Source organism: Budorcas taxicolor, chromosome 2 (genome assembly GCF_023091745.1).
Source record: "Budorcas taxicolor isolate Tak-1 chromosome 2, Takin1.1, whole genome shotgun sequence".
Taxonomy (NCBI): Eukaryota; Metazoa; Chordata; class Mammalia; order Artiodactyla; family Bovidae; genus Budorcas; species Budorcas taxicolor.
Window position 1 is genome coordinate 67,997,632 of NC_068911.1, and position 13,213 is coordinate 68,010,844.

The 13,213-nt window shown below is 44.5% G+C and overlaps 1 protein-coding gene across 1 annotated transcript in view; it reads right to left on the minus strand.

The window, feature by feature from the left end:
- Positions 1-13,213, minus strand: part of RAPGEF4 (Rap guanine nucleotide exchange factor 4) — a 326,591-nt gene that overhangs the window by 66,755 nt on the left and 246,623 nt on the right. Inside the window, exon 11 of the mRNA XM_052635961.1 lies at positions 1,742-1,826. Within this exon, the coding sequence (XP_052491921.1) occupies positions 1,742-1,826 (85 nt within the window). The remainder of the gene's footprint in view (positions 1-1,741; positions 1,827-13,213) is intronic.

Genomic DNA, 13,213 nt, shown 5'->3' on the forward strand with positions numbered 1-13,213 from the left:
GCACGTGCACGAGAGCTAGGCAACTTCTCTGCCTATCTTTTGTCTTGGTGAGAAGGTGAGAGCATCCACAGTATCATGGAACTCTTGCTCCCGGAGGTTGTTGCTTGCATCACACATCACGCATGTGCAAACATGTTGGAAAACTCAGTGTCTTGAAGTTGAATGATTAAGCTTAAATGTGGGAAGAGATTTTTAGTAGAATATTTATTTAGTTATTTGGCTCTGCTGGGTCTTAGTTGTGGCACACGGCATCTTCGGTTGTGGCCTATGAGATTTAGTTGCCTGACCAGGAGTTGAATGCATGCCCCCTGCGTTGGGAGCAAGGAGTCTTAGATAACAAGAGGGAAGTCCCTGTGTGGAGATTTTGATAGCTGTTTCTTTTCAAATTCCAAATTATGGTCCCAAATTATGGCTCTGTCTCCCTAAGAACCAAGTAACCTGAGAACTTCCACAGTGCCTGGGGACCTAGAGTTTGAGGTATAAGCCTTCCCCTCCCCTCTCCTACCCATGATTCTTCCAAGGTTGCGGAAGAATCATGCAGGGTGGAGACCCAGGCAGCAGGTAGGGCACGGGGGTCTCCCGCACTCCCCTCTCCAGCATGAGCTTGCGGGGCCTCAGCTGCTTCCCCTACAGATGCGGGAGCCCCCTGGGTGAGCCCCCTGGATGCTGGATGTATCCCACCATGGAGAGAGTGAGGTGACAGGGTGGTGGTGGGAGGGTGGGCTGGACCAGACCCCTGGATACTCCGTGTAGGTGAGCGAGCTTCCCGACCTGAGGAATGCAGGCAGGGGGGGCATGTGGAGGCAGCCCTGTCTGGGTTAAAGGGGGAAGGTCTGCAGCACTCCACTTGGGGTTGTGGTGAATGCCTCACTGCTCTCAGCAGAGACCCGGGCTTTACAGCCCAGAGCAGGGACTGCAGACGCTGCCACCGAGTGACTCTGACAGCATGGTATCACCTCGTGAGCTGGGAATGAAAGACCCACGAGGTGGGCAGACACCGCAGAGGAGCCTGGCATGCCATTTGTGAACATGGCATATAATCTGTAGATATTGGAACAACTTTTTATTATCATCATCCTCATTATTCTTAATTATTAGCATATAGGAGACTTACGTTGCCTGGAACTCAGGTTTCTGTGCTCCCCCTATGGCAGGAGGCATTTCTGCCCACTGCTTTTCTATAATGTCCTAATCATGGAAACGTTCAGAGTCAGATACAGGCATTGGGCCATTTTCCACCAGCAAGTGTTGCTCTTACGCCCTAAAATATCTGAACCAATGCGCTTTGGCACCTTCTGCTTCTTTTCTCAATTTGGCAGCAAACCTGGGTGGAGCTGGGCCCCCTGGGCCAGGCCAGGTCATCTTGATTTCTCTCGCTGCTGCCCCATATGGCTCTTTATTTCATGGAAGGGACTGAAAACCTATCTTAAGGCCTGGCTCTGTGTTGAATTATGGCAGGTTCCAAGGCTTGGGAAATTGGAAGTATATGCTCCAATTCCACTCACATCAGGCTGCTCTAATATTTAGGGCAACTCCTAATAACATGGTAATACTTGATCCTTCTTTGGTGATTGTATGTAGCTATAACTTCCTTAGCATCTCAGGAGAGTGAGAAGGGGTGATTTATGAGGTAGAATTTAGGCATCCTGTTCCTCCCTCAGACTATAATCCTCTCCCCCAGTCCTCACTGTGCATTTAATTCAAAGTGCCCCCAACCATGCTCAGCTAAGAGACAACTTACTGTGGTAGAAAGATGGGATAAGGCTTTAATGTGAAGGAGTTCTTCATAGATAATTTCTAGGTCATCCATGGTCCTCTGTCCAGGTCTACAAAGAAAAAAGTAACAAGGAAATAACGAGATAAAAGTCATTACTAGAGTTTGAAATACAGAAGGGGCTTCAGGGGTCAGTGAAGCATGAAATCAGGGAATTCTTAGGAGAAATCCTGATAAAAAAGACCCTGGCAGGAGGAGAGATGATGCTATGATAATTCCTAAAGGGAATTTTGACATGAACCTGTTCCTTGATGGAAGCACGTGGAAGAAATCAAAACTGCACCTAATCCTCTTCCCTTCCAACCTCAGAGGGAGGAACATCTCTGCTCACATTCTAGTTGGCTAACTTAGATCTCTTACTTTGTAGATGATGATTCTACAAAATTACCTTTCATTACTACCTTAATTAACATCAACAAAGTTATCTTTTAACATCACCAGGAACCGCTGGTTCAATCAACTTGATGACTGACACACATTTCTTGGGATCCTATGTGATATCTTAGCCTAGCAGAATAATGCTGCTATCGCTTTTGTTCTGGGTTATGCAATATGCTTCTACCACAGGACTTAGAGGATTTATATAAACCATGTTTTCTCACCTCCCTGTGGAGGTGAGGACATGAGATGAGCAGAAGGCAGATAGGAGTGTGTGGAATTATTACGAAAGGGAAAGTAGGGAAGAATATACCACACTCCCCAAACTCCGTCCCATGGTCTACCACTCTTCCATGAGATGTTAATCAGTATACTATGCACAGTTTTTCTTTTCCTATAATTTATTCTAAAACTACTATCGTATACCTTGCCTTTAAGGATGAGGTTTGGACACATTATGGACATCTTGGCATGGGAGGACTAAGAGGATTTCTTGTCATCTTTCATGTCAGTAGTTATTCTGAAATCAGTTCAGTTCAGTCACTCAGTCATGTCCGACTCTTTGCGATCCCGTGAACCGCAGCATGCCAGGCCTCCCTGTCCATCACCAACTCCCGGAGTCCACCCAAACCCATGTCCATTGAGTCAGTGATGCCATCCAACCATCTCATCCTCTGTCGTCCCCTTCTCCTCCTGCCCTCAATCTTTCCCACCATCAGGGTCTTTTCAAATGAGTCAGCTCTTCGCATCAGGTGGCCAAAGTATTGGAGTTTCAGCTTCAACATCAGACCTTCCAATGAACAACCAGGACTGATCTCCTTTAGGATGGACTGGTTGGATCTCCTTGCAGTGCAAGGGACTCTCAAGAGTCTTCTCCAACACCACAGTTCAAAAGCATCAATTCCTTGGTGCTCAGCTTTATTTATAGTCCAACTCTCACATCCATACATGACCACTGGAAAAACCATAGCCTTGACTAGACGGACCTTTGTCTGAAATCACAACTCGTGTTTAATTTTACATCAATGGGAAAAGGGATGATTGGTCAGTAATCTGGATCTTCTATTGCTCTCTGCAATATAAGGAACCCTAATTTTTGGAAACTAAACAAACAAACAAACAAATGTGTTATTAATTCTGAGAGCTCTAGGAAGTCACTCTCCACATTGGTGGTCAGGGGGCATTTACTCTCAGCTGACTATTGTAGTCATGAGTGTTACTTATTACATAATCCTCACCTGTGTTATGCACTGTCCTAAAATTTCAGTAACTTATGGTATTATTCAGTGTTACAATATACAAAACCTTTAAACCTCAATGAGCTACCAGTGGTGTTCCATCATTCTACTGTATAAAGAATGCTCTTTGGGAATTCCCTGGTAGTCCAGTGGTTGGGTCTCCATGCTTTCCTTTCATTGATGTGGCCTGGGCTTAGTCCCAGGTCAGGTAACTAAGATCCACAAGCTGTGTGGCATGGCAATTAAAAAAAAAAAAAAGAGTAAATCTTTCCTTGATCAAGTAAATTTAGGAAGTCTTGCTGCTGTACTGAGCAGAGCACTGAATTTAGAGGTTGAAGACCAGGTTTTAACCGTCGTGCAACCCCTGACCAGTCACGTGATGTCAGAGACTCAGTTTCTTCTGTAAACTGGGGACAATATCTTTGTGAGAGTAATGTGAGAGCTAAAGGAAGCAGCACCTAGGAAGGTATCCGCATATTCATTTGTGTAAGTGAAAAAAAAGCAGCAGCGTGATATCCAAAACTCAAGCCCTTGCATAAGAAAATGAACTTAAAAATTAAGTATGACATTTGGTTCAGCAAATTACATCTACAACTTAGTCAATTGTTAGATAAGTTCTTTGAGCTATTGAAACTGAATTATAAATATTCTAAAGTAGTTGCGTTAGATAATTTGTAACCATATCTCGGATCAAAAGGGGGCTAACTGGAAGAAAACTCTTTGTATACCTTGGGCATTACCTTCTCAAGGACAGCTTTAATATGAACCAAAGAATATGACAGCCTTCTCTTACAGAAACAAAGAGGACTGTTTCTACATTTCCTAATCCTGCCTGTACAAAGACAGGTACTAAATCCACGAACCAGGGAGATGCCAGCCAAGTTCACCTCCTGCCAAGGATTATCACTTAAGGACACATGCGGAACGCAGAAAGTATGGGACCCACAGACACCGAAGGAAAAGCTACGGCCACAGGGATTCTGAGGGAGCCAGGCCTTCTTAGTAAGGGGCCTAATCTACTACTTGACTCAGACATGGGGATTTTGAAACTGGGACCATTGGAGATTTAAAAGTCAATTGAGTCACCTCAGTCCATCTACTGCTATTGAGGCAGCAAACGTGAAAGCCTCAAGGTGGGCATAATAGGATTATGGCTCTTCAGCACGAGGAGCACCCTGCTGTTCCTGCTTCTTGACATCAGCTGCAAATGGCATGGACCCTCCTAGAAGCTTGGCTAAAGGAGAAAACAGTCACTGAGTCTCATTCTCACCTCCACGGGGGCGGGAGTAGCGGGGGCTATTACGGAGGGAGAAGAAAAACCTATCTGGGGAAAGAAAAGTCAGAATTTAGCTCTAAAATCTATATCTGAATTTAGATTCAGAGTTGAAATTTGGGGAGCAGATGTCTACAAGTTTAGGAAGAGGGTTCACATAGTATCATATGAAATCCACACTGATTAAGTCTTACAGATTGAAAAATTAAGTGCTGCCTTTAAGATCTACAAATCCCATTATGTTGAAAATCACCAAATTTCATCCAAGAGTTAAAATAAATGATGATGAACAATGTGCCCTGCGGGCTCTTCCTGTCTGCCAGGCAACTCTCCTCAGTGTCTCTTAGGGTCTGTTGTTTCTCTGCTCATCTCATGAATTGCGCTGTGCCCCTAGGCTGCCTTCAGCTCTGTTCTCACTTCCTTCTACCTTGTCTCCCTGGGAAAAGTCCCCATCTTTCATCTATATGATGCCGAGACCTAAATTTTAATCTCCAAACAGATTTCTTTCTTGAGCTCCAATAGCTTTCTGACCATCAGTTCCCAGACAACCCACAAACTCAGTCTGTCCAGAAGTGCTCCGTCATCATCACACAAAACTTTTTAAGCTGGTCCCAGTGGACCTTTCTAGACTCATCTCTCCTCTTCTCACCTTTCCTCCTGGCTAATATGCTCTGTGCTTGAGGCATAACCGGACATGTCTCCAGTTCTAAAACATGCAGTGCTCTTTCACACCTCTCAGACTCTTCACGTGTTCTTCTCCTTGCCTGGGATATGTGTTTTCTGCTACAAGCCCAGCTCAGATGTCCCCTCTCTGAGGCAAAACCGGTTCTCCAAAATTTATTCTTTCAAGGCACATGGTCCAACTGCTGTCGCAGTTGAAACATAGTATGCAGAATGTTATTTGCTTAGAAATCCATGACTCTACACTGCTCTTCTCAAGAGAAGCAGCATCTGGTAGCACAAAGGGCACTGTGTTAATATCAGAAACAGGATTTGAGATCTAAAATAGGAGCTTCCTAGGTACCCAATTGGTCTAATGCTTGGTTCCTACATCTGTAAAAATAGGGATAATAAATAGGATTGTTGTAAAGATCAAATGAGCTAATATACAAAGCATTGATATACTGGAAATATGGTGCCCATGCAGGATGACTTGATAAAGTGGGAGGTGTTCAATACATCTCATTGGATGAATGCATAAGTTCTCGTGATTTCTGCTGAATTCAGGGTTTGCCCTGGGGCGGTGGCAGCAGTACCAAGGACCAGTTCTCGTTCTGTATCCTGAAGGCCTTATGCTCTGTTATCCTCCACACTGAAGGTCCAGTAAGACAAGAAGCCCATGACCCAATTCTCTTTAACAATAGTACACATATGTGATGTGGTAGGCAGTTAATTATTAATGGAGGGAGGAGACAGGATGAAAATGTTGGACCTGACCTCTTACTCCAAATCCCATTTGAAGATAGAAAAGACAGATTTTTTTTTTGGTAGGATTATAAATTTACTCATCCAGTTTTAAGAAATTATCAGCTAAAGCTACCCCGTCACATCAAGTTCAGTGGGGGCCTGAACAGAGATGACCGTCAAAAACCAAGCAGCACCTGTTGGACTGGCTCCTTGTTTTGGTCAGAATTTTGTGTGCCGTGCTAAACATACAACAGGAAAGATGTTTTAAAATCCAGAACAGCACTGGAATTAAGTCACGCCACCGTGACAAACCACAAAATAGTACTATCGGCAAGATCGGAGTGTTTCGGGAATTCTTGGCTGATAGGAAGCAGATGGGGACAGAATGGCTGAGAGAGGCCTGGAGGCAGACACAGCTCTGCACTCACAGAAGGAAACCCGCACAGGAGGAAGACAGCACTGCTGATAAGACAAGGGCAGGAGGAGGTCCCAGGGGTTCATCACATCAACCACCCCCCCCACCCCCCCACGTAGGGCAGGGGCCGGCGAGCAGCAGGCTGCCCAGGCTCCAACTTGAGACCTGCCAAGACAAATGTCCAGGAGGGGCCTGAGAAGAAAGCGGAGCCCTGGGCCCTCCTGCCAGACACAGAGGAGGGGGAGAAGTGGGAGCTCTCCCAGGAGGGACTTCCTGGGAAGGGCCCCATTCCTGGGAGAGCCTCCTGAGTTTGGCAACTGGTGGCAGGGCAGGAGGAAGGGGTTCAGCCTGCCTGCTCCCCATGTGCCTCTCATAGAAAGCAAGGCCTGTCCCGAAGCACAGCCCCCACTGCCTTCAGGGGTGGGGGAGCTGTTGGCCAATCTGCAGAGACCCACATGGAACTCATTCTACCCCTGGTCCTCCATTCATCAGCAACCAAAACCAAGAAATACAGACATCCATGGGGCTTGCTGGATGCCCCAGAGAAACCCATGCCAGCCGTGTGAAACCAAATGGAACAAAGCCTAGAGACAGTTTAGTCTCTGAGTCCTAAATACCATTCTGAATGAAAGGGGGGACAACAACAACAACAAGCCTGTGGTCTACAGCGGTCAGCGTCATCACAGGGCAGGCCACTGTCACTGGGCGGTCTGCCCGGACAGCAACCATCCTTTTGGTCCAGTTTACAGCACATGTTTTAATGGGGTGAGAGAAGTCAGGACGGCAAGGTGAGCAGAGACTGGCGTTAGAAAATGAATATCTTTACAGCTGACAAAGCAACAAAAGCGTTCATGAGAGGTGTGCCGGGAGGGGTTTCCATCAACATGTTGCTAGGGTTGAGGGTTGAGAGAGGTCCTGGGGAGGAGGCCAGATGGAGCCGAAGTCGGCGTGACCTTCCTGTGTCCGTGAGTGGGAGTCAGATGGGAGCCCCTCCCCCAGCCCAGCGGCCCTAGAGCTTGCGGCTGCAGCAACAGAACAGGCCGAGCCTTGGCCGGGACGCCGGCTCAGAGCTGCTGTGCCATCTGGTGTCTCAGAAAAGACCTCTCTGCTCTGGCCTCAGACGAAGCTTCTCCCCTCCATGTGCGCCACCTACTTCCCCACCATCATCACTGAACAAAGTCGCATTTTACAAGCAGGTTTCTTGTGGCAGACAGGGGCATTGAGTACCTCTCATGCTTTGGTCTTTGTAGGGGCAGACAGGAAAGAAAAATGGAGAAGGGATCCCACAAATCAGCTCCCAGCCTGTTCAAAGAGTCATGAAAGGGTCCCCAGGGCTGAAGGCAATCTGGCTTTCAAGAGCCAAGGGAACACTGTGCCCCAATCGAGCAGGAGGAGGGACCTCGCATGTTACCTTCACAGAGGACCTGCGAGGCCAGGGAAGTGAATCGGCTCTCCAGCTGCTCTGAGCGGCAGCATGTGAATGTACCTGGTCTTTACTCGTCCTTCTCCAGATGTCACAGGGAGAGGCATTAGGCATCCCTGCTTCTTTACAAACCTGCGTGGTGCCACATTGATGGGGATTTGTAGGATCCTGCTGGGGAAAGGCCTAGTTTCTGCAGGGGACGCATTCTGGCGGCAATGTCTAGTTATAGACAAGATAATAAATGGGGATGGAGGGAGAGGCATTTTCTACATTAAAGGATGGAAGGGCTCAGGTGATATTGGAAGCTGCTGGTAAATACAGTTTTATCAAGGAATTTATCAAGGTCAGAGACAGAGCTCTTTGGTTATTGGAATGTGGATAAAATGAGGGATTCACCCAGGCACCAAGCAGGCACGCTGGCATGGCCAGTGGTAACCTGGGCAGGTGAAAGACCAATAACCCAGTTCTTCTAGACTTGGGACCCAGTAGACCTATTCCCTGGTGCGTGGGAAAAAATACCCAGAAAAGTCAGTGTTATAAATATGTAAGACCTGGTCAAGCACTAAAATAAAGGAAATGCTTTACTATTTTTTTCTTGGGGCTGGAATGCTTTATTTTGGTGCTAACACTCCACCTCAGTCCACCTGATTCTCCTGCTTTCATTTCTCAAGCATGGGGCACTTTCCAGTGCTCTTAAAAGATTTTCTTGAGATTCAACTCTTCCACTTCCCTTAAAGGAAAGTTTGGTGTGGTTTCCCACCCCCTTGTCTAACAAACCAGCACGATGTGTTTGTTTCTTTTCTTCACTTCCCAGGACACTTGCTTCTTAAGAGTTAGCTCTTAAGTATTTGAGATATTCCCAGAGCCTGGTGATGGGCCATTTAAGGCATCCTCCCCGACTCTGTCGGCTCATTTCCCTGCCACACCACAACCCTCTCACCTTACCCTCAACCCAGAAAAGGACATTTTAAGCTTATCAGATACATTTTCTCCATTCTGTTTTCAAAGTTTTTGATCATCTTTACTATCATTATTCTGAATTCTTTTTCAGGTAGTTTGCCTATTTCCTCATTTATTTGGACTTCTGTGTTTCTAGTCTGTGCCTTCATTTGTGCAGTATTTCTCTGCCTTTTCATCATTTTTTAAAAAACTTATTGCGTTTGAGGTCTCCTCTTCCCAGGTTTCAAGGCTGAATTCTTTCTTCCTTTTGGTTTCTGCCCACTGGTTGGTCCAGTGGTTTGTGTAAGTTTCATATAGGGTGAGGTTTGTGCTGAGTTTTTTTTTTCCCCTCTGATGGGCAGGGCTGAGTGAGGTGATAATCCTGTCTGCTGATGACTGAGTTTGTATTTCTGTTTGTATTTTGCTTGTTGTTTGGATGAGGCATCCTGCAGAGCGCTTCTGGTGGTTGGGTGATGCCTGGTCTTGTATTCAAGTGGTTTCCTTCGTGGAAGTTCTTACCATTTGATCCTTCCTAGGGTTAGTTCTCTGGTAGTCTAGGGTCTTGGAGTCAGTGCTCCCACTCCAAAGGCTCAGGGCCTGCTCTCGAAGTTTTGCGTGGTTCTGCATATTATTTTCCAGTGGTCAGGTACTCTGGTCTGCTCTCAGCTGGAGTTCTGCAAGCATTTCTGTATCTGAAGGTGTATTCCTGCCATATCCGTGGAAAGAGATGTACTCCACATCCACCTACTCCTCTGCCATCTTGTTTTTCCCTTTTAAGCTTATCAGATACGATTAGACATTCTCTAGTTCTGACTGCAAACCCTGTGTACATGGGGATTCTTCCCTTCTTTGTGAAGTCAGAAATGAATGCAGTTTAGAACTGCTGTTAAGGGTAAAAGCCTCGAGAATATTTGGGAGAAATCAGGTCATCCCCATCAGGATATGGGGTAAAGGTTCCATAATTCAGGGCCTCTGAGGCCTAAGTGTTTTGGGACATTTGTGATTTGAGGTTTTTCAAGTTCAGAAGCTAAATATGCCAGAAATTCTCCAGGCAAAAGCATTTACTATCAGAGCACAATAGAAGTGTACCATTAAACCTTTTCAAAGGTACAGCCACAAATATTTTCCTTTAAAATACCTAAGCAGCAAGTTGAGAAAAACAAATTTGGATGGAAGCAGATAGTTATAGCTACCTGCATTTGTGTATGAGACATATATATCAGATAGAAAATGCAAACATTTTTTGAGGAAATGTTATGTGGGCATATTATTTTTCCTTCATAAAAGTTAATTTTTCATGAATCAGGGACAGAAAGATATTTCTTTGCATTCCACTGCTTGTTCAGTAAATCCACCAGAAAAGAACTTGAGGCTATCTGTTAGAGATGAAATACTATTACTCATAAAAAAAAAAAAGAATAAAATTGGATTTGGAGTAAGCAGACTTGGGCTTTGTCCCTGGTTCAGCTACATATACTACTGCGTGATGAATAAGACACTCAGAATCCACTAAGCTCAGTTTCTCCATCTTTAAATTGTGGGTAATAACATTAGCACTACTCTATTCACACAGTTAGTCTGATGTTCCAAGAGGGGATGTAAATGCGGTCACTATATATAAAAGGTATAGTGCAAATCATATTTAACTATTATGTTTTGTCTGTGATCCTGACGTGTGTTGACATGAATTTTTTTCTACAGTAGATGATATATCTGAACTTCATTCAGGTCTATCTGGGCTTCCCTGGTGGCTTAGATGGTAAAGAGTCCGCCTGCAGTGCAAGAGACCTGGGTTTGATCCCTGGGTTGGAAAGATTCCCTGGAGGAGGGCATGGCAACCCACTCCAGTATTCTGGCCTGGAGAAACCCATGGACAGAGAAGCCTGGTGGATTACAGTCCATGGGCTCACAAAGAGTTGGGCTGATCAACTAAGGACAGCACAGCATAGATCTATATAGTCATCATTTAATGAACTGAGACTAGTCTGTAGTAACGATTTTAAAATCAGATTTCCATGACATGTTTCCTCAACAATGCTCAAAGAACAAAGCCAAGAGACCGTTTTGAAGCCTTTTTGGCCTGGGACAGGTGGTAGACGGCAGACAAGAACACAGGCTCGAGTCAGAAAGACCTGGACCAAATCCGAGTCCCCCTCTTTCAGGATAAACAAGTGATTTAACATAAGCCTCATTTTCTTATTCATAAAATGGGGATAATATTGATAACTACCTCAAAGAGCTGTTGAAAGAATAGAATCAGACAATTGCTGAGCACAGTGCCTAGCACACATGTGCTCAATAAACGTTGGCTGTAATTAAATACTATTGTATTTGTTTTTCCGTTTACAATCCCTTGTGAAACTGGGAGAGAGAAAGAAAGATAGCACAAGTTCGTGTCCAACTCTTACGATCCCACAAACTGTAGTCTGCCAGGCTCCTCTGTCCATGGGATTCTCCAGGCAAGAATACTGGAGTGGGTTGCTATTTCCTTCTCCGGGGGATGAGAGTAAGCAGGTATTAAACTCGTGTTATAGTTTAAGAGACTTGTAATCTGAAGATGTTGGGGGACTTACTGGTAACTTGGTAAGACCAGAATCCAGGGCTTTTGTGCTTAGTGTAACTTTCACTTTATTTAGCAGACTCTTAGGTCAAATGTATGTATCTCAAAAGTTGTCATTAAATTCTCAAAATGCCATTCATTCTCCTCTCAAAAAACTCAGTATCCGGCATTCTACCTTTAGTCTTGGGCCCTCCAATCCATTCTCCACAGATAGCAGAGAAACCTACCTACTGCAAAGCTGGCCATGCCACACCTCCCTTTAAGCTAGTCAACGGTGCGCCAAATGGCTATAAAATAACACACAAGACACACAGCGAAGCAGACGCCCTTCAACCTGACCTCGGCCTAACTCTCCAGCCACATTTACCCACATGCCTGCTCTGGGCACTCCTTTGGTTCCTTACTGGAACTTTCTTGACATTTTTCTGGCCCCACCCACCCCTGCACCCCTGCTAGGCTAGGAATTCTTTCTTTGTTCTAGGAAGAAGGGCACTTCTTATTTTCTGCTGTGGTCAAAAAGAAAGGGTTTGAGAATCAACCTAAACACTCAACAGTGACAAACTGATTGCACTAAGGAGTATTCAAAGGATAGACTACTAGGCACCTATTGAAAGCCCCACCTTTATAGCATGGAGAATGCCATGCTATATTATTAAGTGTAAAACGTTAGGAACTGAAGAATAATCAAGGGATAGGTACCAAAATGTTAATGATAATAATCTCCGGAAGATGTGATTGGCAGGTGTTATTTATTCTTCTTTGACTCTTTTTAGTACTTTCCAAATTTTCTATGCAATGAACAGATCAACTTGAACATTAAAAAGGCATAACAATCTTGAGGCAATCTAATAATGATGCCTAAACTGTAAACGGCAGCTATATCCATCTTTTTCTCTCCCAAATCTGGGTCCTAATAGCATCAATCCATAGGTTGGTTCTTGGGCATGTAAACATGAGGTACAAGAAGTAAACTGCTCTCATAGGGGGAAGGCAAATCTAAACTCTAGAAACAGCCCACTTAATGCAGTCATTTATTCTAGTAAATTCCACAAACTTACACTTAGGGCACAGCCGTCTTTTCAGGAAAAACAAAGGCAAAGTTCATCATGCGGTGAAGGAAAAGGCTCCATAGTGAATTTTTTTATTTCCTAAAGACCAGCTTTTAGTCATGCTTCTGTTTTTATTTGATCTTCATCTGAGGATGGGCTTTTTTTCACTCTGAACATTCTCTTGGCATATACCAGCAGAAATCACAAGCCTAAGCACTAATGGTTTTAGGCTTGCTAATCTGGGTCCCACTGACGAAACAAATTTTCCTATAACTAACAGGATTTCAAATATCACACCCTCCAAAAACAGCTTGGGCAGGTAAAGACTATTAAAACAGGCTCTGCTAATGAAGAGAAAACACACAATCTCTTGCGTGCCCTCTAGAGCACATGTGTGGAACAGCAGGTGGTGGCTGTCTAAACAACTCTTTCTTCCTTCTGGTATTTTCTCATATCACTTGATTATCTTAAATTGTTTCCTTTCAATTTTATGCCCCACAGTATATGTTAGAAAATATTACTCAAGCACATGAAATAAATGAACTTAAAATTATGAGTTTCTGACCATTGGGTGGACTCCAGAACCTGCCAGCAATTCAAATATACATATATAATTTATATAAATAAATAAATAAATATGTATGTATATATTTCCTGGTGATTGCAGCCATGAAATTAAAAGATGCTTGCTCCTTGGAAGAAAAGCTATGACAAACCTAGACAGCATATTATAAAGCAGAGACATTACTCTGCCAAC